The sequence below is a fragment of the Labrus bergylta genome, chromosome 8, assembly GCF_963930695.1.
Source record: "Labrus bergylta chromosome 8, fLabBer1.1, whole genome shotgun sequence".
Taxonomy (NCBI): domain Eukaryota; kingdom Metazoa; phylum Chordata; class Actinopteri; order Labriformes; family Labridae; genus Labrus; species Labrus bergylta.
Window position 1 is genome coordinate 14,088,470 of NC_089202.1, and position 27,715 is coordinate 14,116,184.

Consider the following 27,715-nt stretch of genomic DNA (forward strand, 5'->3'; position numbering starts at 1 on the left):
TCCAGCGTACAGCCCGTCCTCTCCGCTCTCAGGTATAGTATAACTGGCTCCCCACTATTCCGCTGTGCTCAGGTCTCCCCATGCTGTGACTGGGACGCATGTATCTCTCTCACTGCCTGCCGCCCAGTGATAATGTTCTTAACGTATCAGATAGAGGCCCAGCCAGCTGTCCACAGTCATTCTCCTTTGACACACGCTCACACACACGGCAGCGGTCAGAGTAACACATTTCTCGCTGGCCTCCGGTGTAGCTGTGAGATTAGGCTGTTATGCACTGGCGTGTGGACCACAAAGCGGGGCGGGGTTAATGGGGATCTGCGCGGGTCTGTGTGTCTTTGTGGCTGTCATAATGGCTGCCGGTCTCATCACCCTGAGAGTGGGAAGAGTTAGAGACATTTAAATGAACTTATCAGGGTGGGATGTTGTCTCTGGGGGGGGGAGGGGGCAGAGCAGAGCAGGTGTAGTTCATCCTGTTGGCCTGTGAGCTTTTCTACTTCTAGTGAATGATGTGCAGCATGTTTATGTTAAACCTCCTTCCTGTTTTTGCTCCTTTGAACATCTAAACCTTCTGAAAGGGTTAGGCAATATGGAGATTACTTTACCATGCTCAACAGTGGGTTGACGAGCATTTTTTTTGGGGTGGGGGGATTTCTTTCCCCCTAAGGGAGGTCTGTCACAGCATGTGAGTGTTATGGGGATTGCCTTGCATCATTGGCTGATTAGGTGTGAGCTGTCAGAGGGGTGTCGTGTGCACCTTCCTGCTCACGTTGCAGGGGCAACCCTATGGGGGGTGCCCTTCCAGCACCCCCACTGTCCAAACAAGAACAGTCCATCCAAACAGACACACATGCACCTAATGGCCGGCTGGCAGAGTGGGTGCTGCTAAGGGCAACAAGTTGAGTGTGTGTGTGTGTTATTAGGTGTCTGCAGTTCTAATAAAGGAAAGCACAGCGTCCTTCACTGCCTCATCAGATGGCTTTGCTCTGCTTTGTCTGCCTGTCTGATTGTCCGTGTGTCTGTCAGGTCCTCACTGGAGCTGGATGGCTCTCAGCCCCTGGATCATCTGGAGAAGAGCACGATCAGGAAGGACTTTATCTTTGTTTTTAATTTTTTTTCCGTTTAACGAGTGTGGTTGAGCGTGAGTTTACAGGGGGGAAAACTTTAGGAGATGTTTGTGTGTTTATTTGACCTGGTGTAAATACATTCAAGAGTGAGTGTGTGTGTGTATGTGTGTGTATGGTATTGCCCATGCTATTGGAAATGCTGGGGTGTCCAGCAAGGTTATTTTTGGATCAGTGACAGCGTGTCAATGGCTGCAGATGCGTCGCAAAGGAAGGCTCTGAGATACCAACAGACCCTGGTAGGTCTTTCCCGAATCTTCCTTTACCTGTCCGTCTGTCTCTGTCCTTTACATAAATTCTCCACCTGCTTCTCCCTCATCTCCGCAACTATGTCTGTTTTCCAACCATCCATCACTGTTACTCATTCACTCTTTAACCTTTTAGTTATCTTCTTCCACGACTCCTTTTGGGTCACTTATTTTCATCTGCTTACTCCTTTTATTTTCCTCATCCACCAACAGTTCTCTCTTTTGTCTCCTCCTCCGTTCTGTTCACTTCTTGGACATGATTTATTCAACCTAATGTCAAGTTTATTTGCACAGTCTTCAGTAACATTCACAGTCTGCGCTGGTTTCACACCGCCCACACTATGAAACACTGAAGGCGATAAATGGAAAGTAATCCCTGCAATAATCAAGGATATAATTATGTATTTTCGATTTCTAACACTTATTCAATCGCCTGCATTTTACTGTTTTTTTTAGTTTTTGCTTTGCAAGATAACGTTTTTTGTATGGGACCATGTCTATCTCTTCAAGCTGCAGCCTTGTAAAGTCATTGCTGTTTTCATGTGTTGCTGGATATAAATACCTATATACCGGAAACCTGAGTAGACAGGTTAGATGTACGGGTTGAGATGAAGTCATGTCTCCATATCCTCCGCTTCATCTGTTTAAATGCTCATCCAGAACCATGGCCATTCCTCCCAGGAGCATCATGTCTGCTTTTTTTTCTGTTCCCACCTGCTCTACGGACATATGACTCAACATCAGATTGATTAGATACAGAGTTATGTCCAAAGGTCAGATGAATGGGAATTATAAGACAGGAAAATGACAGATACATGAGCAACAGAGTTTTGAGCAGCTGGGGTGTTTGTATATGTGTTAGAGCAGCCTGAGCAACTGACAAAATGAGGAGGAGCAGTGACAGCGTCTCTTCCTTCTCCTTGTCCTCCTCTCCTCTGAGACATCAGCCCAAATCAAATCTTAAGTTCTCGTGAAGCTTCACTGAGGCCTACAGGTCAGATATAAATAAGAAATCTGGATTAATCCCATGACTTAGTGGCTTTATGTCTCCATGCAAAGTCTCACATCTCTAAGGTGTGAAAACGGTGACGATGTTTGTCTGTGTGTGTGTGTGTGTCTGAGAGAGAGAAAGAGAGAGGAAATTAGAGCCTTGAAGGATTTGAGGGGTTTATGTGAAGAGCTGTTAATAGATCATATAAATATAATTTGTTCATTGATCAGTAGCAGTGTGTATTTCCAGCTTGTAGTTTTCTTCACAGATGCTGCAAGGTGACCACAGATGTCTCGCTTAAATGTCTTAGTTACATTTGTGTTTGCAATAGTTTAGCTTTAATATTAATGTTCCAACTGCATTTGAATAACTGTATTTCATGTTTTATATCCAGCTTCTCTGTCAATTTAAATTTCACAATTGCACAATTAAATATGGACATGTGAGAAAAATAACAAAGTTTATTGAGAAACAAGGATAGAACAAAAAAAAAGCTATTGTACAATGCTGTAAATTCCAAAAGAATACTCTAGATAGTTTCCTGGAAAGAATTATTTTATGCAACAGGAAATTAAATGTTCATCTGACCGTCTGTGGACCCACTTAAAGAAGTTAGCATTGATAATAAACTGTTATTATTTAGTTATCAATGTATTAATGGAACGATTTCTATATGTTCTCTGTAAATAGTAAAAACTTTACTGTGCATGCTTTTTTGTGCGGCTGGTACAAAAGTTTTGGTGACAGCTGATCTTCTAAGAAACTCGTTAATGTTGCATATTTATTTTTAGGAAACTTCTTGAAAATCGTTCAGTAGATGTTTGACCTGTAAAATAAATCAGTTAAAAAAAGGCCAGCTGACAGGGCGTCTAAAAAGGTTTTAATAACCAAATTGAACCCAGTTTAACCTCAATATTTCAGCCTCTCTTAACCTGCAAATCACCTCAGCACTGAATGAGTGCTGGGTCTGTAAAGTTGTGTTAATTGCTTCCAAGTCACACCGCTGTTGTTGACCTTTGACCTATAACAAGAAGGAAGTGCCCTCTGTGGACTTGTGTGTCACTGACAGAGGGCTGCAAGTGTGCATGCTGGTGTTAGTGCGGGTGCCTGTTTTGATACAACTGGTTGTGTGTTGTAATTTCTCAGATGGATGCAGATAAAAAGAGGTTGTGGGAGGAGACAAGTCTCGATGGGTGAGAATGTCAACAGCAGTGAAACAGATCTCAAAAGTCTCAAATGTTACCGGCTACTAAAAAGGATCGTGTTCACCTGGCATATGTCTCACAGAAAGGAATGACTGGGATGTAGACGATTAAGCCATTAAATTTCACATGATATGGCAGTCACTTGACATGTCATTGCAACCTCAGAGGTAGCTTTAATGTAATAATTAAACAGTTAGTAGTCACAAAAGTGAAACGCCTTGTTAACGCTGAGAAATAGTGTCAATAACTTGTCATTGTTTTGTGTAAAGGTTAAAGCCCTCCATCTGTCTGAACAACAGGCCTCCTGGGAGAGAGAGGCCAAAGGAGACAAACACCGTGAGAGAGGGAGAAGTGCGGAGAAGTGTGTCAGTGAACATTGGGTCACACTGCTGCTAAAATTATCCACGAGTAAGGTTTCACCTCAGGGGCGGGGGGTTGGATGGATGGGGACAAGGGGTGGTGAGAGGGAAAGTTTCAGGGGGGAAAGATTGAGGGAGAAAGGTGCAAAGCTGCGCACTAGAGTTCAGCAGTAGGTGAGAGGGATTGGAAAAGTAGGGAAGAAAGTCTATTTGTGGAGGGGGAAGACAGAAAATCTGATTTCTGGTGTAAATTTAACTTTTTTAACTTTACAAATCGGAAAACAGATAGATGCTGCATATAAACATAGGTTTAAATTCCACTAAATGCTATGCAATAACTTGCTAAATTTGCCGGCATTTAATGTTGATGTCCAATCAGTGTTGTTTGTGAATTTAGTCAATTGAAGCAACAAAATTCCTCAGTGGTTGCTACAACTGTCCGAGAAAGTATATTTTTGCAGTGCCTACGTACCAGGATTCATTCGATGTGAGGAGCTTCAGCCTTGCCTTTCCTCTTCTACATTGTTTAGTCACATGCTGAATGCTGGGGGAAAAAAAAAAATCTGACAGCACCAAAATTATCCATGTTCTGTCAATCCCATTTGATTATGTCATTTTCGCAGTTTGTATTATAGTTGTGTTGCAATTTTGAAGGGCAGACCATAAATCTGATCTTAAATCTCCTTTAGATTGTTCAAGCTGCACCCAAAAAAAACATAAACAACAATTGCAACATCTGCGTTTCTTCAATGCATGTGTTATATCATGCAACAGGTAAAAGACAGGGAATCAGCCTGGTGAAATCAGACACATTTACACCTAATTTGCCTACAAAGGGTTTGGACTGAACTTAATGTGTGTTATTTTAAAGCTGATGAAACCACCCAAATAGTCAGTTGCCGTAGTAACTGCAGATTATTAACTATCAAGACTCACAAAGACCATACAATCCACCAAATTGCCGTATGTTTTTCACTCAGATCTCAGAAAAATGCAAATGGCTACATGGTGGAAAAGAAACCCAGCAGCACTGTGGTCCCCAAAGACTCAGAAACCACAGAGGTTTCAACAGAACAGACAGTGACCCATATTAGGTCCCATAGGTGGAGAAAGGCTCGACTGAATAAATGTAAAGAATAGAGCCTAGCTGATGCAACTGCAAGCTGATATCACAAGCTAAAACCAGCTTATATTAAATAAATGAGTTGTGTTTTTTTTAACTGGAAAATATGCGCCACACATTAATTGTACAGTTTCCATTTGATGTAATTTGGTCCTGATTGTGTGTTAGTCTTTTTATTCACATTGTTCTTAAAAAGATTAACCTTTAAAATGTAATCTTAGTAAATTTAGTCACATAAAACATCCAAATCAATGTTAGAGAACTAGTATTAGTACTAGTATTAGATGGAGCCTAATCAGGCTTTAGTAAAGCATGTGATATATGCAGAAGGCACTTCAAGTACAGTACAGTATTATCCATCCTATCCCACACAATGTTAATATGGTTATGGACTGCTCTCAGTCAGCAGGTATCGTTTTCATACCTTAAGCTCGTGCCCTGCTGCCTGCCTGCCTAGTATCATTTATGATCTGGCTGTAGGAATCTGCTGGATCGGCCTCCAATCTGAGAGTCTACCCGGCTGAATTAAGAGCTGCTGACAATTTATTGTCAAGCTTCAAGTGGCTGTATTAACCTTTACAACTTCTCCTTGTGTGTGTGTGTGTGTGTGCGTGCGTGTGTGCGTGTGTGTGTGTACGGAGGCAGGTAGCAGGTACAGTCTGTGTCCGTCACACTGGCAAAAGACAGGAAAGGACAGATGTAAGACACAGATATCGAAGTACAGGTTATTAAAGACACACAGGGACAACGTTAGCAGAAAGCTGCATGAGGAACAGCTGAAAAGATGGGAGAGCGGATCAACACTTTTGAAACTGTACTGAATATAGATCAATTCCTGGTAAGGTGAATTATTTCTTCTATTAAGATTTTTTTTTAAAGTTAGCACAGTGTTTGTAATGACAAGTTGTGAGATTTTTTTATAAAGTAATATTTTCTGATGTGACAATGTGTTACACACAGATCTCATTCAGGAGAAGATGTGTTGTTTTTTGTGGATTACTTAGTATGAAGTTGAAATACGGGTTCATTTGTAAACATACAACTTTACAGGTTGATGTATTTTCTCTTTTAGCCATAGACATGATTTTATATGATTTCATTAGTGCATGGCAGCTTGAACTGTGCTTGGATGGGGCATATAAATGTTTTTTTTCTGGTTAATTAGTGTATTCATATGAAGACAAGTGATAGTGAAGCATGTGTATGTGTGGTGGGAGCGAGTATTGTGTGTGTGTGTGTGTGTGTGTGTGTGTGTGTGTGTGTGTGTGTGTGTGTGTGTGTGTGTGTGTGTGTGTGTGTGTGTGTGTGTGTGTGTGTGTGTGTGTGTGTGCGCGCGTGTGCGCGCGCGTGTGTATTTGAGAAGGGGGGTAATCTCCTGATCTCTCTGTCAGTGAGCGGGTCAAATTTTATCATTAACCTTGTGTTTTAGGACAGGCCTTTACTGTTGTAAGGCCTCACCACACAAACAAAAACATTGTTTTCACACACTCATAAAAATGCACAAACAAACTTAGCATGCCCATGAACAGTATAAACACACACTTACATATTTATGAATATGCAGAGCTGACTCTCTCTCTCTATCTCATGAGGGTGCAGGAATGTGCTATTATTTTTTTTAATTAAGTCTCAATGTCACACTGCCCTTCAACCCCGACATCTTTTAGCAGCTCTCACTAAAGCTCCCCCTCCCCTCCTCTCTGCAGGCTTGTTTCTGTTTCTGTTGTTTTTCTGTTTTTTACCTTTCTGTTTTATAGTCGTATCACCTTGTTTAAGTGGGCTCATAAAGGGCAGCTCCATGAATGAATTCACAGCTCTTTGACAGCCAACCAGCATAATTTAACACAGGCTTTGTATTTGTTACAAACCCGAGGGAGGAGTGGTTTGCATTTTTTCATTTGCTTCATCCTGTGAGGCATGCAATAAGCACAACATTAGAAGCTGGAGTTCTAACAGCAGAGCACAAGAAACTAATAATGAGTTGTGCGAGTGTCAGTGCTGTGCCGTAACGGCCGACTACTTTCATGTGTCCACAGAGAGTCAAGTGCAGAGAAATAATCAGAGCCACGAGGGGAGGTGGAGAGAAACTTACTGCGAGTAAATGAGTGCGAAAAGCGGGGAGGCATGGTGATGTTTCCTCTGGTGCTCTTGACTTGAAGAGGGAAGGTCATTTTACAGTTAGAGAGTCAAATAAAGACAGCAGTGTTACAAAGTGTGTGAACCTGGGGAAATCCCAGTGATGCCTGTTTTTAGTACAAGGTTACACAGTGACACAATAGTAAACACAGCATTGAGAGATGGAGACACCAAAAGTCCCCTAATATCAATTTATCTCAGCTTTCAATGTCTTTCTCACCCTGTCAGTCGTTTGTCTCATGTCTGCCTCGCTCTTTCAAAGTTATTTATTTTTGATGATTAGTTCACAAGAAAGCTTCCCAGAGCCAATAAAGTGACTTCAACAAATGATGTTGCAGCAAAATGTCTTAGTACAACAATATAAAACAAAGAAATAAGCAGATCAGAATTCTTAATCATAAAAAATGTCTAAAGGGAAGGGAAGACAAGAACTGCTTACATTTTTGACAATAAGTGAAGTAGTAGGTTTACCATAAATATTTTAAAAACAAAGACTTTTTTTAATACCAATGACCAAGTTTAAGTATTACAGAAATAACAAAACATGATAAGAAAGCTTCACAGACTTGTTAAGTCAGTTTTTCATCTCTGCTTGAGGCTAGCAGATAAAGTTTGTTAGCCGCTACTAGCAAAACAAACTCTGGGGGGGGTGTGATGATACAGCTCACGAGACGAGATACGATACACGATACATGGGTCACGATGACGACGACGAGAACGAGACGAGAGTTTAACACTATTTTTCAGAAAACTTTGATGACAAAATATCGACTGGTTAAATAGTAGATTGTGTATGCGCTGGCTGCACCTATAGCGTTTGTGAGTCAGACAAAACAAACGTTTGTCAGCAACTATATCTTCAGTTTTTGGAGAAAACACGAGGCTCTGTGATGGATCACATGCGGTCCAAATGGTGGAGGATGATCTCAACAGATCCTGGATCAGCTGTGACCATGTTTATCCACTGGCTGCCATACAAACTTTAAAAGTGGTGGGGTCATTTTCTTTGGTAATTTCCAGTTCAACGTCAGAATCCACAGTGATGGTTGCTGTGTTTTGTCTATGTAGGCTACTGATAAGTGAATTGTAACAATGATATTGCAAGACAGTTTTCACCTCGGCGAGAAATATCGTCATTTTTTATTATCGCAACATCTTGTTGCACGAGATCACTTCACACCAGTCACACGGGTGTCATAAAAAAATGCAGTATTTAATTATTAACTGAAGACAGTATGTTCAAAACTAATGTCTTGTAAAATGCTACCCTCCCAACACAGAAATAAGACTGACTGCACATTCATTTTGTAAAATTAAAGCAATTTTACATCAAAATAAGATCAGTTGAATAATACAAAAAAGTCCCCATGAAATGAAGAAAACACTTTCCCAGTTTAAATCCAGCGTTCCTGTGTAAAATTCTCATTTATATGCTAAATGTATTTCAATAAAGCAATATCTGAGTATTTTTTACATCAAAATAACCATTTTTTGACTCATCGTGCACATCATGTCCAGCCGTCTATCTTGTGATTGGTTCTATCCCGTTTGAGTTGGAAATATGTCACAATACATGGGGTCATGTTTGTGCTCCCTTGATCCCAAGTTCACTTTAAGCCACTGTCAGTATGACTCTTAATATGACACATTACAAGGCTTTTCAATAGTTGCTATGTTCTCAGCAACTTTATTTCTAAGATCAAATATTCACATTTTATTTCCCTGGGTCAATATATTGAAATTGCCCTTCTTTAGCTAACTAATGGTTTTCTTTTTTAACCCACAGCTTCAATTTTGTGAACAGTCCGTGCTTTAGAACAGATTTCCTCACTGCGTATACTGGGTTCTTTCCATTTTAAAAACCCTCCTTTGTTCTCTTCTGGGCTGCAGAGAGCCATTACTGTTTTCTCATAATGCTATTAAATTAAATATTAGACCCTGTAAAATATGGGCTACAGCCCATTTCAGGACAAGGTTAGGGTTAGGATTCTAATGGATTGGTTAATACAGAAGTAAACTAAAAGAACATGTTTGTTCAAAACTTCACTTTCTATTATTTGTCTATAATCTTCTGGTTGTTTATAATGCATGGGAAGTAACATTTGAAGGGCACAAATCTGCCCCTCTCTGTGAACGGTGCACAGGTTCCTCTTGTTCCTGTCCCTGGTTTTGATGGCGTCTGGTGCCAGCGTCTGTTTGATGATGTTGATGGATTGGTGCTTTGGTGTTAATGTGTAGTGCAGTGGTGGTGCTGAGGTTGTCTGCAATGTGGGACAGGAGGCAGAACAGGAGCAGAGCCTGCTAACAAACCATGCTTCAGACATCTGATGAGGAACAGGTAAAGAGGACCAGAGGCTGCTCAGAGGTCGGGGTCGGGGGAGGGGGGGGGGGCTTTCTTTTTTAATCATCTTTTGGAAGGAGTTAATGCCACTGTCCAGGGTAGTTATGTGTATTTTTCTTAAACCAAGTGGATAATTTTATTTGTTTAAAAATACTTCTCTCTTTTTCTATTATAGCCTCAATGTGTTATTTATGCAGCTAGACGCAGTGCCTTTTTGTGATCGTGTTTCTCTTAATTGGATTATTATAAGACTATCAAAACATAAAGAGGACAACAATACAAGGTAATAGCATAAACAGCATTATAATCAGCGTTTGTTTAAAGTTCAACCACATTTTATAACTTTGATTTTAGTACAACATCATATGCTGGGACTCCAAAACAGGCATTCAGTTTTGATTTTTTTTTTTTTTTTTGCCTCGCATGCTGTTTTGGTCACATTTTACAAATAATCTCCTAACTCGTGTGGAAGGAAACTCCTTTCAAATAATGCTTTGCTATTTTTTTGACAGCAGACTTGGCTGCAAGACGCAAATAGAAGTAATATCCAACAGGATCTTTGCATAGCGCCAGGAAATTAAAATAACTAAAAGTAGTTTGGATTCCTTTGTATAATTACTGGCTTGCTCAGGTTTTGCAGTAAATGCACCACACAGCCTAATTAACACACTTAGCTTTGCTTTGTATAATAATATAGCTTGCTAGTTAATTTTTTGGCATGAGAAGTTTTAGGAGCCGTTTACAGTGTAAGTCCTAACGCCTTACTATGGAGGGTATTTATGTACTAACTATATACTTCTGTTTCAGGCATGTAATGTAGTGACTCCTATATTACAGTCAACTGACTGGAAAGTAAAGGTTTTTTTTTTTGCATTTATAGGGCAGAAGGACTAATGAAAAGACAGATTACACAAGCTGTACTGTGATTACTGAATCATGTTCACATCGGATGAGACTGTTGACTTGTTGTTGTTTAATTATGAGCACTTGGCTTAGCTTTGGTTCAGGTCTCGGGCCTCACGGTTGGATGTGTCAGCTCTTCTTTCCTGTGTGAACATGAGACAGAAATGTGTGGCAGGCAGCCCTCTGTATGATTTAGCTTTGCTGTGTGGAGGGATGCATGTGATCTGTAGGTTTCAGTTGCACATCGTGGCTGCACCTGGATCCGCAGTATTTTACAGCTTCTTTGGTTTACACGAGTGCAGTGCAAACCGATCACACTGGATTACAGGAGGCTAGGTTGACTGACCAAGTGTGTGTGTGTGTGTTTGTGTGTGTGTGTGTGTGTGTAGACAGAAAGGGGAAGATGTGGAATGCCCTCTCTTCCACGATCTCTTCCTCTGGCTTCTCTCCAGCCCCTGCCTCCGCTCAGGGAGGGGTTTTTCCGATCTCGATGCCCGTTTTGTCTATTTCTGTCTGACAGGGTATTCAAGTTGGTGTGTATCCCTTACACACACGCCGCACATTCCCCTTTGCTTTCTCGTTATCTCAAGACTCTTCACACTGGATCTAGTTTTATCCTTCTTCTAAGTCTCAGTTGTCGTCTCCTTCTCTAGCCTGTCTCCCCTCCTCTTATCTGGCCTTTTGTTTTCCTTCTCTTGAATAGTGAATAGTTAGTTCTGTACCTTTTTATTCCGTAGTGATTATCATTGTTTCTCCTCACATACAGCTGTACGGTGAGTACAGGGAGCAGCTGGGAAACTTTGCCCGACGGGAAGCTGCCCGTTTGCTGACAGAGAGACAATGGAGGAGACAGGCGGGGGAAAACACAAGCAGCTCTCGCAAAGGCCTCGGCCGGCGGCATCATCATCATCATCACCACCACCATCACCCTGTGACCTTGGAGTCTCATCACAGCCACGCCTCCTCTACCCAGAAGCCTCGCTCCTACTCCAAATGCCAAGGTGACCTGAAGGAATGTGGAGATTTTCTATTCAAATGTCATACAAAAGGTTTTCTGAGTCCCTCACCAAGAAAAACAGTTGCCATGGCCATGCTTTAGTTGTTGCCATGACACTTCATGTGGTAACATGGAAACAAAAGTGCAAATGAACAAATTTCCTTTGATTTCACTGAACACTATTTTCGAGGTAAAGGCGCTTCACATATAACCTTATAGTTTAATCACATTTTCCAGGAAGCAGCATCTATCTGATGGCTTCAGTTACTGGTAACTTTGCACATTTTGATTTTACATGCAACATGAGGTGCTCATAAAATATGATGCACTGCTACAGTTTAATTAGACTCTCATGCAGAATATGATGCAGTCCGATTTAGCACCACCTGGTTTAAGGGCTGTAGACAGGATTTAAGGTCAGCACTCCTTTAATGTCTATCATCCATATATGAAGACACATTGTTAACAATTTTTGAATAACAATATGAATATGAGGCTATTTCAATGCAGAAATGTCCAATTTAGGTTAGTGTTTGTTTTATTAATATGTTGTACTACCTTCATCGCAAACCTGGACTTCCTTAAAGATACTTTCGGGTCAGTGCATGGAAAAGTAAAAAAATATACTTATTTTATGAACTACATCAAAACATCAGCATGTTTATTCTCTGAAAATGGAGAATGAAAAACTGCTGTTGTTAACAGGGGTGTGTCCAGAGGGGTGGCCAGTATTGGCCCCCCTTGAAATCTGATTGGCCAACCCAGGTGCACCCCAAAATCAAAATCTATGATTGGCTATTTGCTATTTGACTTACTTAAGAAAAACAACAGACTAGTGGTAATACTTTCAGTTGTGAATAAATACTTTACCCTTAAAATAAAAAATTCCAAGCAAATACATGTGCACACTGTCTAACTTGAAATGGACTTAAGTGTCAATAAATGTGTATGTTCAACAATTATTCTATCACTGCTAAGGACTCCATTTGATAGAAATTCTGCAAATTCATATAGAAATTCAGAATATAGGCCAGGAGGGCGGTAAACTACAACAAATAGAACTGGCTCAAAGGTTCTTGAGACTGAATGTGAAAGGCTAAGAACAAGGCTTTCAAAAAGAGTATAATTCAGCTTTGGTCGAGGATTAATTAGAAGACTAGAATTAAAAATAGCTGCTACTCCACCACCTCGGCCAGTGTCTTAGAATGACTGGGAGAGGTGTATTCATTTAAACTAATATATAAACTACTATTCATCTTGACACAGCCAGGTTTCAGTTAAACAAAGTAAATCAATTTGATTATCTGATATCAGATCTCGTAATAGATATTTAGATGCTAAGGATCTAATGTTTAAAAGTATGCATTTGATTGTCTGATTTTTTTGCAAAATCGTATTCATAGTTTTAATCTAAATACTAAACCTTTTTTATTTATGTTTGGATTACTTAACAGGGTAACAGGGACAGACACAGTACCATATCGTTTAAGTTTAGTTGCATAGGCATAAGTCAGAGCCAGGTGGGCCACCATAGTTCAGTCTGGACACGCCCCTGGTTGTGAAGGAGAAAGGTTAGGACCTTTATTGTAAAAAAAAACTTCCTGCACTGAAACAGAACGACTTTATCCATTGTGTCTAAAGTTGATCAATCAACAGAGATTAAGGCCATTTTAGGGTTGTGTGTGTTGAATTGAATAAAATTTATCAGGTATATTTAAACAAGGAGTAATAAAAAGGATATTGGAAGTCACTGGAATCATATCACTTTCTGCACAGATGACAATTTATTATTATAATTATTAGCCTTCTAGACTACACATATTCACTGATGGCCTGTGTTATATGCAGCCTTCAAATGCAACTTGTTAGCAAATTATGGATGCCCAAAGACTACCAAGCATTCAACTGTATTGTGATAGAAGAAAATATTTTATATTTATGTTGGGAATATTAGTATTTCCTAAGAAATATTACAAGATGACAGAGAAAATGAAACTTTGAAATATTCACATACCAACCAATGAAAAATGTTGCATATGGACTCCATTCCAAAATATTCCATTGAATTGAGTCAATTATATTTTTGTGTGATCAAAAGTGTATAGGATCTTTTTTTTTAGCTGCCGATGTATAAAGGATTCAAATTTCAAAGCAGCAACAAACTATGTTTTTGTTGGCATTTTTTTGCATTACTTAAACCTATTTTTAATCAACAGTACTTTTAACTATTCAGATCATTCTGTGCATTATAAGTATCTTTATGTAATGCTGTAACAAGGCACCCACATTCACTCTGACTGATTCCCTCTCAGGACTTGCTACAATAACTAACTGTCTGTAATTAAATCAAGTGATAAATGGATTTGAGATGAGTCATTAATTTAATCTCTCCGACCCAGATTGTTTGGCTCGTGTGCGGCGGTACATTGTGACCAAGTTGGGGGAGGATTGGATTTTCCTGGTTCTTCTGGGACTGACTATGGCTCTGGTCAGCTGGAGTATGGACTATGCCAGCGCCAAAAGCCTGCAAGGTACCACGAGTCATAGACTATCACTGTTAAATCTGTAATCTGACAATGCAAAACTATAGTCCTACTGTATACATTTTCCTTTTATTCTCCTGTTTGTGATTCACTATCACTGTCCTCTTTTCTCTCTCTCTTTCTTTTCCTCTTTCAGCCTATAAGTGGATACATGGGGAGCTCAAGGGCAATGTGGCGCTCCAGTACCTCGCCTGGGTTACCTATCCTATGATCCTTGTCATGTTCGCCTCACTCTTCTGTAACCTGGTTTCCCCACAGGCCATCGGTAAGCTCTCCTTCAGCTGTCAGCATCTGTTATCCCCCCTAGTGACTCCTTTTTACTTCAGTCTGTTTCCAGTGTTTGAGGACAGCAGGATTTTAAAAGTTTTTTATCATTCAGTTCATGTCTTATCTGTTTTTCCCATCTTTCTTCTTTTGTTCTTTTCAGGTTCTGGTATTCCTGAGCTGAAAACCATCCTGAGAGGTGTAGTACTGAAGGAGTATCTGACCCTCAAAGCCTTTGTCGCTAAAGTCATCGGGTTGACCGCCGGCCTGGGAAGTGGGATGCCAGTGGGCAAGGAAGTAAAAAAAAAAACACCTCCTTCTATCTCTTTTCTATTTGTTTTACTTTGAATTATCTGTTTGGTACCACTCTCCTCCCCCTTCCTCTTTTCTTTCCTCCATCATTCTATTTGCTTCTTCTCCAAGCTTGGAGGATGATAAATCATCTTCTGTCATGTTTTTCGTCCCTCCTCTCACGGGAATGAAACAAATTATTTCTCAGCAAAGGAGTTCATTCATTTTCCCCACTACAGTAGCAGGGCAACTGTCACATCCAGCAATCATACAATGATTTATCTGTTCTGTTACAACATGTCCTAGTTTAGGCTCCTTGTTTTGCGGACAATAGTCAGGGTCCGTGTGCATAACGTTACATGTCGCTCATCTGTGTCTGTGATTTCCTCCTGTCACCTTCAGGGTCCCTTTGTCCACATCGCCAGTATCTGTGCTGCAGTGCTCAGTCGATTCATGTCCATCTTCTCTGGAGTCTATGAGGTAAGCTGCATTATTACATTACCAAAAAGAAGCCTCATGTCCTTGTTCACCACAGTCAATGCAAAATGGAGATGAGGAAAATGGGACTACGTTCATGTTGTTGTCATTGCTGTGAAAACAGGGTTCCCACTCATCCTAACAAAAATATCTGTATTGTTTTAGTAAAGTGATTGTTTCTGATTTTTTAAAAATAAAGTAGAAGCTGACGTAACTCTGAAACATTATCTGGTTTATTTTCATTTTGACTCTTAATGACACCATAGTTTACAAAATGATGTTTGCGCCTAGTGTGGAGTAGTAGTGGCAGTAGTGAAGTGTCAGATCCAGGGGCTCGTCCACTTCTTAAATTAAACTATGATGCATCTTTTAGCATTCAACTTCAACTACAATTACTGTATGGCTAAACAATGTTTCAGTTTACCAATATGCCAGTTTTGAGTCGATAAAACGTTTTGCAAAGTTCCTTGGATTTGAGAAAGAGAAAGTGGGAATCATGTGACTGTTGTCATTCCTCATCTGTTCCTCCCGAGTCTTTGTTTTGGCTCGCCCCCTCACACCTCGTCTGTGTTTGTGTTTCACTGTATTAATAGTGTGATGGTAATGTCTGGCATGTGTATTAACAATAACCTCCCATATCCCTGTCTCCCTCTTTCCCTGCTCTCTCCCCTCGTCTTTCCCGTTCGTCCCTGCTCGTTTGTGTCGCCTCTCCTCCCTCCCTATCTGTCTCCCCCCCTTGACCCTTAACCCCAGAATGGCACCCATAACCAGGACCTGTTGGTGTGTGCGTGTGCTGTGGGAGTGGCCACCTGTTTTGCTGCTCCCGTGGGAGGCAAGTGCTGCCCTGCTGACTCGCTTTGGCACGGGGTCTCCAGTCAGTTTTGCCCTCCTGAAATAACATCAGCAGCATAAACACGGAGGTTAAGCTTGACCAACCCAGTGTTGTTCATCACAAGTGATGATTAAACTAAGTCTTTCAAATGAAGATGCAAATTAGCCCCTTCTAAAACTGAGCCTGTCATATGACTTAAAAGTGACCTTGAATAATTAAATATTTTAGTAAATTCACTTCTCACTTTCTGCTGAGAATGTGATGAATGTATACATACCACTCCTATGTCTGAATGCTAAATATTGAGCTAAATCCAGCATGCACTTAGCTTTAATATTAAGGTTGAAAGCGATTAGCCTGGCTCTTTCTAAATGTATGAAAATCAATCCAGTAGCACCTTAAAAAGCAAGTATGTAATACATATATATGTATTAAGTAAATATCATGTAGTTTAGATCAGTGGTTCTCAACTGGTGGGTCTGGACCTCTGGGTCAGTGGGTCGCGAATGTGTGCCTGGAAAAAAACTTCTGTAAAAAAGTCTGTGAAGCACTTCTTAAAAATGTTTGTTTTGTTCAGTTTCTTGTTTATGTCACATGTTTTGTACCAACTGAGGTCCAGACTGCACAATTTTTCACTAAATAAATCTGATTGGTCGAAAAATTTCCAAAATTTGGGTCGCGATTTTTCCTGGAGGAGTTGGAGGTGGGTCTCGAGACTAGACCAGTTGAGAACCACTGGTTTAGATTATAATATTTTGGCATTTTAAACAAACTAATTAAAGATGATGTATTATTAACTTTTAAGAGACGCTGGGAAGCAATTTATTTTTTTAATAAGGCCAGGTTAACGTTTATAACCCTTTGCTTCTGGTCTTTTATGCTAAGCTAGGCTGATTGACAATTGTAGATAGCTGAATTTTTTTTGTCTACAGATGTGAGAGTTCTTTCAATCTTAACACATAAATCTCAAGAGGAACTAGATTTGGTTTACGATTAAGAACTGTAATTAAGCCTTAGATTTTAAGAAAGCTCAATCAATCTGCAATCAATTTCCATTTGTGTTGCACTGAATCATAGCAAGTGTTATCTCAAGACACTTAACAGAAAGAACAGGTTTAGAAAATACTCTTTAGTATATTAATTACAGTGTACGTGACAGAACCTTATGATTCAAGGTCATGGATATTCAGTTGAACTATTTGTGTGCTATCGGCCTGCAGTTGGCTGCAGGGCTGCAGGGAGTATGACCACTCTGTCTGTCTCCTATATTGTTTAATTTGCCTCCTCTAAGAATGATGACTCTTACTGGCATGTGCATCCTCTGCTTCATACCCTCTTGATGTGATTTTTTTATATCCTTTCTTTATGACTTTTTAAACTCACACTCCAGTGATCATTATTTATTCACTTTATTTCATTTTGCCTTCCCTCTCTCAATTCTCTCCCCTGTGGTTCCCATCTTGTCTCTCCTCCTTGATCTGGTATTCTCTCTTTCACGGACTCCCTTTCCTGTCCTTCTGTCTACTCTATTGTTCCTCCTCACTTTCACCCCCCCCCCCCCCCCCCCCCATCCCTCTTGTCTTCACCCCTTCGTTTTCCACTCGTTTCTCCCTCTCTGTTTTCTGTGTCAGTAGAACCCTTATGGTTACACAGATATTCTGACTGTTGGCTGTGCCGTTGGGGTTGGATGCTGTTTCGGCACTCCACTAGGAGGTACTGTACAACCTACACACCAACATCTAACTGCACAAAATATCTCCTTCTCCTGGATCAACACAGCACTGAGGCTGGACCTGATCTTCTCGAGTACTCACAGAAATGTGTCACAGAGCACAGAGAGCTTGCTAGAATCAGAAGATTAGATAATATGATAATGTGTTTGTTGCATTGTTGTACTCCTTATTGAATTGAGAAATGTACTTTTAATATTTGGGCAAAGGTCTTCTGTAAGACATCATGAGGAAGTGAAGCCTGATATTTGTTTTTATTGCCAATACTGATAATTATTGTTTGAGTTTAAAATATTAAATAAGCTGACAATGATTATTTTGTTTATATCACCAAGATATATTTTCTTCATATTAAGGTTCATTTTGGGGCTTTTAATGCCTTTTTTTTAAAGAGATAGCACAGTGGATAGAGTCAGAAATAGGGTAGAGAAAGATTGGGGAATGCCATGTGGGAAAGGAGCCACAGGTCAGGTCAGAAATCTTGGAGGACAACGGCCTCCGTACATGGGGTGTGGGCACCAACCTCTACACTGCTTTGGCTGTAACACAAATAAAGTCTTATTGATTGATTGATTTAAATTGAAAATGGGCATATACTTTTACCAAAATAATGCATTTTCTCCTTTTTAACATTTGGTATGTTCTCTTTATTCTACTTTTAATCAAATGTGGGGTTTCAGTGTTTTACAAGCCTTGAATTATAAGGTTTAGTCTGCAAAACAGGGTTCCAGTGAAAAATTGAACCTTTAAGTTATTAGCACCCAACCCCTTCTGTTTCTCCCAGCTGTATAAACAGGGCTGTACATTTGTGACAATGCAGACATCTGACCACACCAAACCAACCAATCAGAGAAGAAAAATGTTTAAACTCACTCTATTGCAGCCTGGAGTTACTGTTGAGCTAGTCTTTACACACTGATGAGTCATTGAGCCACATCTTAAAATGGAATGACCTTGTGATAATAAAATATGTTTATATTTATCAAAATGAGGTGTTAAAATCAGGATGAGATTGGATTCAGTTTTTAAAAGAAAGTTATTTAATAAAAATCTGTATGAGAAATGTGTGTGTGTGTGTGTGTGTGTGTGTGTGTGTGTGTGTGTGTGTGTGTGTGTGTGTGTGTGTGTGTGTGTGTGTGTGTGTGTGTGTGTGTGTGTGTGTGTGTGTGTGTGTGTGTGTGTGTGTGTGTGTGTGTGTGTTCTGACCTTGCCTACTGTGAGGGACATATTTCAGACTTAAGACCAGGTTAATTTAAACCACCTTGGGGTCAAAAGCTGAGTTTTGTGTCACGGGTTAGAGTTCAGTTTATGATTGTTTAGAAAATAATTTAAGTTTATAAATCCTTTTAAGAGTCAGTAAAGTAAACATGCGAGAGTGTTTGTATGTTTTCTTCATTATGTGTATGTGTGAGTGAGCGTCTGGTAGTGTTTTAGTGAATGTAATCACTCCCTGTGGCTCTCCTGTTGTGTATAATTACACCCTCAGCTTCAAGTGTTTTTGGATTCATTTGAACTAATTTCGGTCATCTCTCTCCTTCTCTCCTTCACTCGCTTTCTCCTCTTTCTATTTTCTCTCACTCTCCTCTCTTCCTCGGCTTCTCTCCTCTCACACTATCCATCCTCATTTTCCCTCTCTTTTTTAATCCCCACTCTCCCTCCGTCCTCTCCCTCTCTCTCTCACACTCTCTCTCTCTCTCTCTGTCTCTCCCTCCATCATCTCTCTCCCTCTCTCTCTTATACCACCAGGAGTGTTGTTCAGTATTGAGGTCACGTCTACCTACTTTGCAGTGAGGAATTACTGGCGGGGATATTTTGCCGCCACGTTCAGCGCCTTCATATTCAGGGTGCTCTCTGTTTGGAACAAGGATGCTGGTGAGAGGCAGACACACACACACACACACACACACACACACACACAGAAAACACAGTTTTTAAAGACTGCTGAGCTGACACATTTCATGGATAGAAGCTGAATAAGACAGCTAAGCAACATTTGCTTCTTGAGATAAACCAGAAATATTTCAAGTCATCACATACAGAATATTTTAAATCCCATGCCACCAATGAATGAAAATGTCATCTTGCTTCTAAATAACTGCAGCATATATCTGTGTTTTTTTCCTTATCAACTTCTTACAGTTTAAAGTAATAGCTTTTCAAATATCGTATTTTGTGTAGCAACTTCTTTTTTTATGTCTTATATCCAAGAAATCAACTCTCTAACTCAACCTGACAATCATCTTTCTGTAACTGTCCTTACATCTTACAATCAGACGTGATTATAGCTTATTTGAATGTTCTACAAGTATGTAGTTAAAAAAAGGGTAAAGTCACAGGGATTGATTACTTGTTTTAAAGGTTTATTTTGGGGCTTTTTATGCCTTTATTATAGGACAGTGGATAGAGTCAGAAAGCAAGCAGAGAGATATTGGGTAGTGACATTCTTGAAAGGAGCCACAGGTCGGATTCTAACCTGGGCCGCCCGCTTGGGGGACAACAGCTTCCATACATGGGGTGCATGCACTAACCACTATGCTACCAGCACCCAGTGATCAATTACTTTTCATATGAGATCACAACTCTCATTAGACAGTAACTGTAGCGTTACTGTTGAGGTTTTAAGAAACTAACTTGGACTCTTTTAACTTGAATAAAATAGTTTCTTTAGTTAATTTGGCGCTGTTGAGACGCTAAGTGTGTTAGCCTCCTGATGACAATTTCCATTACATGTTAGCACTAAGCTAACAAGCTAAGATCTACATGCAGTTTGAAGTTCAGACAAAAGTGGGTCAAAATATTTGTAAAATCTGTTTTTTTCCCGACATTTTGAAATTGTCTTAATATTAATGTAATTGTTGATTAAAATATGGAATAACTTTTCCTCTTTGCACAGTCACTGTATGGATCTTGTTCTATTGTATCTTGCTCCAAAAAATAAAACTCAAGTTCAACATATGGAGGTCATAAATAGGAATTGAGATCACATGTTTGATGTTTTTATTTAATTTTTTTTTTTTTAATCACATTTCTCTTCTTTGTTTTCCAGTTACCATCACAGCTCTCTTCAAAACTAACTTCCGGATGGATTTCCCCTTTGACCTGCAGGAACTACCTGCATTTGCAATAATAGGGTGAGGATACACGTAAATCCATGTATGTAATTGTGTGTGCAAAGTTCATTTTTTTTAAAAACGTTTGTTACAGAAATTGGTCTTTTCCTTAATCCTTGTGTGGGCTGAATTGTTTTTTCTTCATATTTTAGGATCTCGTGTGGATTCCTTGGGGCGTTCTTCGTCTACCTGAACAGACAGGTGGTCCTCTTCATGAGACGGCCAACAGCACTCACACGCTTCCTAACCAGACAGTGAGCTCCCGGCACACCAACACACAACTGTACACTCACTGCTGTTGTGGGTTTATGGGGTGTTCGCACTGAAACAGCAGTGATCTGTTCGCAGATGCTGTTCCAAAAGACTCAAACCATTTGTGCATTCAAACCCAATTCCTCTTAATGTGTCTCAGCTCCACTCTCCCAACTCATCAGTCTCACAACACTGGCCAGAACAGCAGCAAAGCCTTAACAACCTTTCAGCCAGTTATTCACTCAATGTGGAGATTCACTTATCCTCAGAGACTGAGCAGTCAGGGAACATTAGCGTCCACCATTAGAGACGAGCAGCAGCAGCAGGAGAGCTGTACAATCAACAGAGCTACACACTTATTTCTGTTGCAATCTCTAGTTATCATGCCATATTGTGGGTATAGGAGTGCTCTGATTCCTGTTAATGACTTTGTGTTTCTCTCTCTTTCTCTCTCTCTCTCTCTCTGTGTGTGTGTGTGTGTGTGTGTGTGTGTACGCCCAGTCGATTGATCTATCCAGGTGCAGTGACGCTGATCATCGCCACTCTCACCTTCCCTCCTGGATTTGGACAGTTTATGGCTGGGGAGGTTCGACTAAATCAATCTCATGCTCTCTGACTTCGTTTAGATGTCTGTTCATTAATATTTATGATATTTTAGAAAAAGGAGGTCAGTGAGGTTTGTACCGTGGGTTTGTCGTGTTCTGCTGCATATGAGAGCACAGGAAGGCCTATATAGTTTGAATTTTATATGCAATTTAAAAGAAAACCCTACAGAGTTTACACATCAAAGTATGGTTACAGGATTGGTCCTATTGAGTAGTCTCGGTTTATAAAAACCTTTGGAGCTCACAGGGGATATGTCAAGTCTGAAAAATTGTCTCAAGTGATGTCATTTAAGGGCAACCTTAGCGAGGAATTCAAGTTTTGAAAATAAAATAAATAGTAAGGTGGTCCTGTGGTCGTTCCATATCGATATTTGTAACTGGCAATTCAAGGCTACATCAGCCAATAATAGCATAATTCTGAGCTACGGTCTGATACATCACCAGAAACCCCTCTTGAAGGAAGTCAAAGATCCTAAGAAAACAACTTCACACCAAAATAAAATAAAATGTGTTTTTTTCTTTCTGCTAGCTGATGCCCAGGGAGTGTATCAACTCCCTGTTTGATAATTTCACCTGGACCAAAATCTCAGGATCCCCCCTCCCGCCCGGCCTGGGTCGCTCTTCTGCATGGCTTCATCCTCACGTCAGCGTTTTCGTCGTCCTCGTCCTCTTCTGCATCATGAAGGTATCCCTTCCTCTCCCTGTTTACAGTAGCTGTTGCCTCTTTTAAGTAACTGTGATAGCAATTACAATAATAAAATAAGAACCTCTGGGTGTTCTTGGTTTCTACCTTAATCCTGTTTTGTGTTGCAGTTCTGGATGTCAGCAGTTTCCACCACAATGCCCATCCCCTCTGGTGCCTTTATGCCAGTGTTCATATTAGGTAAGAGGATTTTTATAATGCAAGCACAGTATCTCCTGCTGAGCTTCAGTTCAGTGTGCCTTTACCAGCATGTTTTATCTCTGTCCTCAAGGGGCTGCATTCGGTCGCCTTGTAGGGGAGATCATGGCCACTCTTTTCCCAAATGGAATCCTGTTTGATGGGATCGTTTACCGCATCCTGCCGGGAGGTTATGCTGTTATTGGTCAGTCTACTGACCTTTGTGCTGTAGTTCTGTTAAGGGCCTTTATAACTAAGACTTGTTGATTGAGAAAAAATATATATGTCTGAGTGACTGACTTTTCAAAGTGTTTGAATGATGAGACAATGATGAAAATTACATCTTTAAGTCAATCAAAACTTGTGTTTTTAATTAGACTTTTATTGGAGCGACTGTATTTCTTGCCCAATCTGTGTTTGGTATAAGAAGGCTTAGCAGTTAAGATATGTATGGATTTGATGGATATTCAAAATACATCAAACTTTGATTTCTGAATCATGAAGACTACAAACATTGTTTGATTGTTTGACAAAATTGTTAAAAAGGAATCAGATGGAGGAACAATACTAAATGTCCTCTCTTAATCTTACTTTCAGGTGCGGCGGCGATGACAGGAGCCGTCACACATACCGTCTCCACAGCTGTAATCTGCTTCGAACTGACAGGTCAGATCTCCCACATCCTGCCCATGATGGTAGCGGTCATCCTGGCAAACATGGTGGCCCAGGGTCTTCAACCCTCTCTATATGACTCCATCATCCAGGTGAAGAAGCTTCCCTACCTGCCTGAGCTGGCCCTCGGGCACATCAGGTGAAGTTTAACAGCGAGAGCCCTTATTCTGTATTTTGATGTCACACATACTGTAAGAAAAAATGTGTTCACTGTGGTACCTTTGCTCCCTCAGCAAGTACAACATCTTTGTGGAGGACATCATGGTGCGCAAAGTCAAGTTCCTGTCTTCTCAATCCACCTTTCGTGAACTGAACTATCTGTTAGAGAACTCAACCCTCAAAACCATCCCTCTGGTCGACTCTAAAGGTTGGGTCACTTACATAATCATATCTGTTTTAATGCTTCTTGCTAACCCGATAGATGCACACACTTGGTGCTTAAGAAGTAGTTTAACATTATATGAAATACACTCGTTTTGTGGCTAAATGAAAACTGGTTCTGGGGAAATTAGCTTAGCATTGCATAAAGACTTATAAGAGGGAGAAATAGCAAGGCTAAGCATAGCTCTGTTCACATAGTGAGAAAAACTGCATGTTTAGGCCAAGTAGCTACAAGTTAAGTCACTAGTTTGAACGTGTTTTCACATGAAAATAATATTTTACACTTCACGTTTCTATAGATAGATTAACACATTTTGTAATGAGCAGATTAAGTGAGCTTCGGCAGGGCAGATTGACTCATTTCTTCTAACCCCTAGTTAGCTCTTACCCTGTTTCCATACTTTAAGACAAGCCAAGCTAAGTCCCTGTTGGCTGTGGCTTCATATTTGGCTAGCAAACATGGAAGTGGTATATTTCCCTTGTTTTACTGTACTTCCTGAAAGCTTCCAAATAAGCAGTTTCATTTTTCGTTTTCCCGCCTCTCTCTTCAGAATCCATGATTCTTCTAGGCTCCATCGAGAGAACCGAGCTTCAAGCCGTGTTTGACTGGTGGCTCTCTCCAGAAAGGCGAGTCTTTGAAAGAGGTCAGAGCTCACCAGGCCATGGCTCCAAAGTCAGCTGGGAGTCCTTCACCTTTGTAGATGAGGAGGGTGCAGAGGAGGTGGGGGAAAACAACCTGAACTCACTTACAGGGAGAAGTTTAGCTTGTAAGCTTCAAAAACGATATGATGCTGTTGCATGTTGTTTCTGCAGACTGCTCAGTTTGAGGAGGAATGCAATGGACCTGTGCCGTCTCCAAAACCTCAGGAGCTCTCCACCAACCACACAGGTGACAATAACTTTGAGCGACACATTAAGTCCACACATCGCTTCCTCTCCTCTTATACGTTTCCATATCCTACCCTCAGACAAGCGCAGGCTGCCGTCTGTCAGGAGGACCCTTCAGAGACTCTTCTCCTCCACGTCTTCCTCAGGACAGACTGAAACTCAGGTGAGCATGCTCATCAGTTTGACCCCAAAAGCTCAGGGCGCATCACCGATCTGCTGTCAAGATGTCAGTGACAGCTCAGAATCTGTCCAACATGGCAGTTCAAGCCAGCCTCGATCACGCAATGGGACGAGCATGACATTGTGCATAAAGAAGCTAATATGTTGTTCAGTGGATCATCTTGTAATTTTCTGTATATCGTTTTTCCAAAGACTGAATCACCCTCCATCTGTCTTTTCATCCCCTTTCTTTCCTCAGGAGACCACAGCCCCTCCCCTCACTGACACCCTGTCTCCAGAGGAGGTACTGTACATTATTGATAACACAGCCAACAATGAGTCAATCAAACCATACCAAAAACATTTCATTATTAGAAACTGCTCTGAGCCCAATCCTCTCATTCTGATTGGCTGCTGCAGATCAAAGCCTGGGAGGAAGAAGAGCTCAATAAACCAATCGATATGGAGCAGATACGTATAGACCCCTCCCCATTTCAGCTGGTGGAGAGAACGTCTCTGCACAAGGTAACGACAGCAACGCCCGCATCACATGTCAACACATGCAAAGATCATGTACAGACAGTGATCATGCAATCATCAGTCATGCACAATTACCATCATATATTTCTAGCAGCAGATTTAAAGGGATAGTTTGACATGTAGGGGGAAATGCTCAGTTAAGGAGTATGGTTTGTGATGTAAATAAATGTAATTATAACTTTTGGTTAAACAAACAAGATAATTAGTTAGCTCTAGACTGTGCTCAGACTGAATGTGTTGCAGTGTTATGGCGCACTAATAAGCTTTGTTGTGCATAAATCTGGAAGGTGGTAGGTGGATTTTGATGTCTTGGATGCAGTTTTTTTTTTAAAGCTTATATACAGAAAGTGGTATACATTTTTGAAAAAAAATTTTTTTTTACTAGTTTCTTCGTTCTGTCTGTTATAAGTTCAAAAGGCCCCCATCTCAAATTTTACGTATCAAGTTATTTGTGTGGAAAAAGGAAACATCACTCAGGCATGGAGGGTTTAATGACTTCCATCAGCGTGTATGGATGAGGATGCAATGTTTTCACCAACACTTAATACAAAAAGTCAGGATGTCTCAGCCACTGCTGCTCTGTTCCGACAGTTTAAAGTTGGTTTCAGTAAGGACACAAAACTGAGTATTATGTTGTATAGCTCACAGAAGCTTACACTCTGTTTCTACCCCCATAAAGCTTTGCATCCTCAATTCTGAATGTTATGCTGTGTGACAGAGCTATACTGTATATTCCCTTTTACTTTGAAAAAAAAAGAAGATGTTTTCTGACTTACAAAGCAGCCCTGCAAGTGGAGTACCGTCACACATCAATACATTCAACACTGACTGGATCATGTCCTGCTGTCTCTCATTTCTCAGACACACACCCTGTTCTCTCTGCTTGGGCTCAGTCATGCCTACGTCACCAGTATTGGAAAGCTGGTGGGCGTTGTGGCTCTGAAGGAGGTAAAAATCATTTCTTTGTTTGATTCCATCTTTCTGTTTTATTGGCATGTTTTTGTCCTCTCCTTTGGTTTGATCCTGTAATGCGGCGTGACAGCGAGATGTGATGATCTCAGTTGTTCTGTCGCTGGGTGCATCATGCTTTACGCTCTGATTCATGTTGTTATTCCATTAACCGCCCACAGCTTTTCCCTACAATGGCACTTCAACATGTTGATTTTTCCAAGCCTCAGCTTGTGTTTATATTATGTTTTCTCTTTTTACAGTTACAGAAAGCCATAGAGGGCTCTACACGCAGTGGGGTGAGGCTTCGTCCCCCTCTGGCCAGCTTCAGAGATGCCAGCAGGAAATCCAAGAAACACCAGCCCCCCTCCTCCACCCCATCCTCCCCTACTCGGGACAGAGCCCTGTGGGGGGAGGGGAGCAGGAGGGAGGGGGATCCGACCAGGATGGAGTCCAAGGAGGATTGCCAAAGGACATCTCTGTCTTCCAGAGGAGCTCCCGGGAGTGACACTGCCCCTTCCTCCCCCAGCAGTTCCCCCACCTCAAGAGGAGCTGAGGCTGCTTCAGAGGAGCCGGCATCCCCCTCCACCTCCTCCCCTACCTCACCTTCCCCTCCCACCTCCCCTGGGTCACCCACCAGTCCTGTGCTCACACTATCCTCCCTGCAGGAGGAGAGGGACAGCGAGGAGTCAGATGAGCCTATATAGAGAGGATTTAAGATAACAGACTTCAAATCTTTTGATTTCACTCCTTTTCTCCCAGAGATTATGTCTGGGTGGAGGAGTCCAGCTCACCTGCTAGCCCCACAGACATTCTGCTGTCAGCGGACGGGATGAGCTGGTGCACACAAAACTCCTGAAACTTCTAGAACTGGATTTTTTTTTTCTACTCTTACAACTATCTCACTATTCACTCTCAGAATCTCAGGTGTCTCCCTGTGTCTTTTGAACTGCAGACTGACAAACATATCTCTGTCGGTCAATGTCCATCCATATCATCTAGGTTGAATGTAGCAGTCCATCATATATCGATGTCTTTTTATTTTATTACGTGCCTTTGATCAAAAAGGACCTGACAGCAATGAAATGTATGAAAATGAAAAAGAAATTGATGAAAACTTAAGTAATTTGACCCAAGGGTCAAACAGATCATGCATTTTAAGTTTACTGATTGAAGTTAATTTTAAATTATAACTTACACTTATTGTATATTTGTTTTATGGTAAATACTCAAATCATTATTACCAGTCTGTAATTTTTCAAATTAATAAATATTTAAATTGTCATTTAGCTTTTTTATTATTATTATTTACAACATGTATCCACAGCCAAATGCTTAAGTATGCTTTAAGGTGTTTAGCAGGTGAAGTGTTTACAAGTCAACAGTTGTAATTGCTGTATGGAATACTATATGCTAACATTAGCTAATTAGCGGGGTGCATCTTTAGTTTGCAAATTATTGATTTCAGCCAAACTTTAAAAAGAAAAGAAAAAAAACTTGAATGAAGCAAGTTTAGCGCACATGCATTTAAAGTCACATTCTTTCTGGAGTACTCTGTAGCATGAACACTGCATTTCTACTGGTGAGCATGTGATACTTTAGACCATTTTTAATATAACTGGCACCATGATAACTTTACGGAGCCAAAAGGCCCTGTCTCAATACAATATGAAGCACAGTGCATGGTTCTGGTAAGTGACTAGTTAGTCATTAAAGCCA

General features: G+C 40.6%; 1 protein-coding gene across 5 annotated transcripts; it reads left to right on the forward strand.

The window, feature by feature from the left end:
• Window positions 1–812: 812 nt before the first annotated feature.
• On the forward strand, window positions 813–27,281 carry clcn1b (chloride channel, voltage-sensitive 1b). 5 transcript variants are annotated; one of them, XM_065957629.1, is made up of 23 exons: window positions 813–1,360; window positions 11,194–11,428; window positions 13,824–13,955; window positions 14,104–14,232; window positions 14,395–14,528; window positions 14,925–15,002; window positions 17,466–17,544; window positions 19,308–19,433; window positions 20,608–20,692; window positions 20,824–20,925; window positions 21,425–21,509; window positions 22,058–22,213; window positions 22,342–22,411; window positions 22,503–22,613; window positions 23,006–23,219; window positions 23,314–23,447; window positions 24,013–24,182; window positions 24,275–24,350; window positions 24,430–24,512; window positions 24,768–24,812; window positions 24,929–25,033; window positions 25,910–25,996; window positions 26,260–27,281. In XM_065957629.1, exons 1-23 carry the CDS (start codon window positions 1,310–1,312, stop codon window positions 26,701–26,703), a joined length of 2,931 nt encoding a protein of 976 aa, XP_065813701.1. In that variant the 5' UTR covers window positions 813–1,309; the 3' UTR covers window positions 26,704–27,281. The 5 variants fall into 5 exon arrangements, with proteins under 5 accessions (XP_065813701.1, XP_065813700.1, XP_065813699.1 ...); XM_065957628.1 differs by lacking the exons at window positions 813–1,360; window positions 17,466–17,544 and adding exons at window positions 5,451–5,885; window positions 15,753–15,831; XM_065957627.1 differs by lacking the exon at window positions 813–1,360 and adding an exon at window positions 5,459–5,885.
• Window positions 27,282–27,715: the final 434 nt, after the last annotated feature.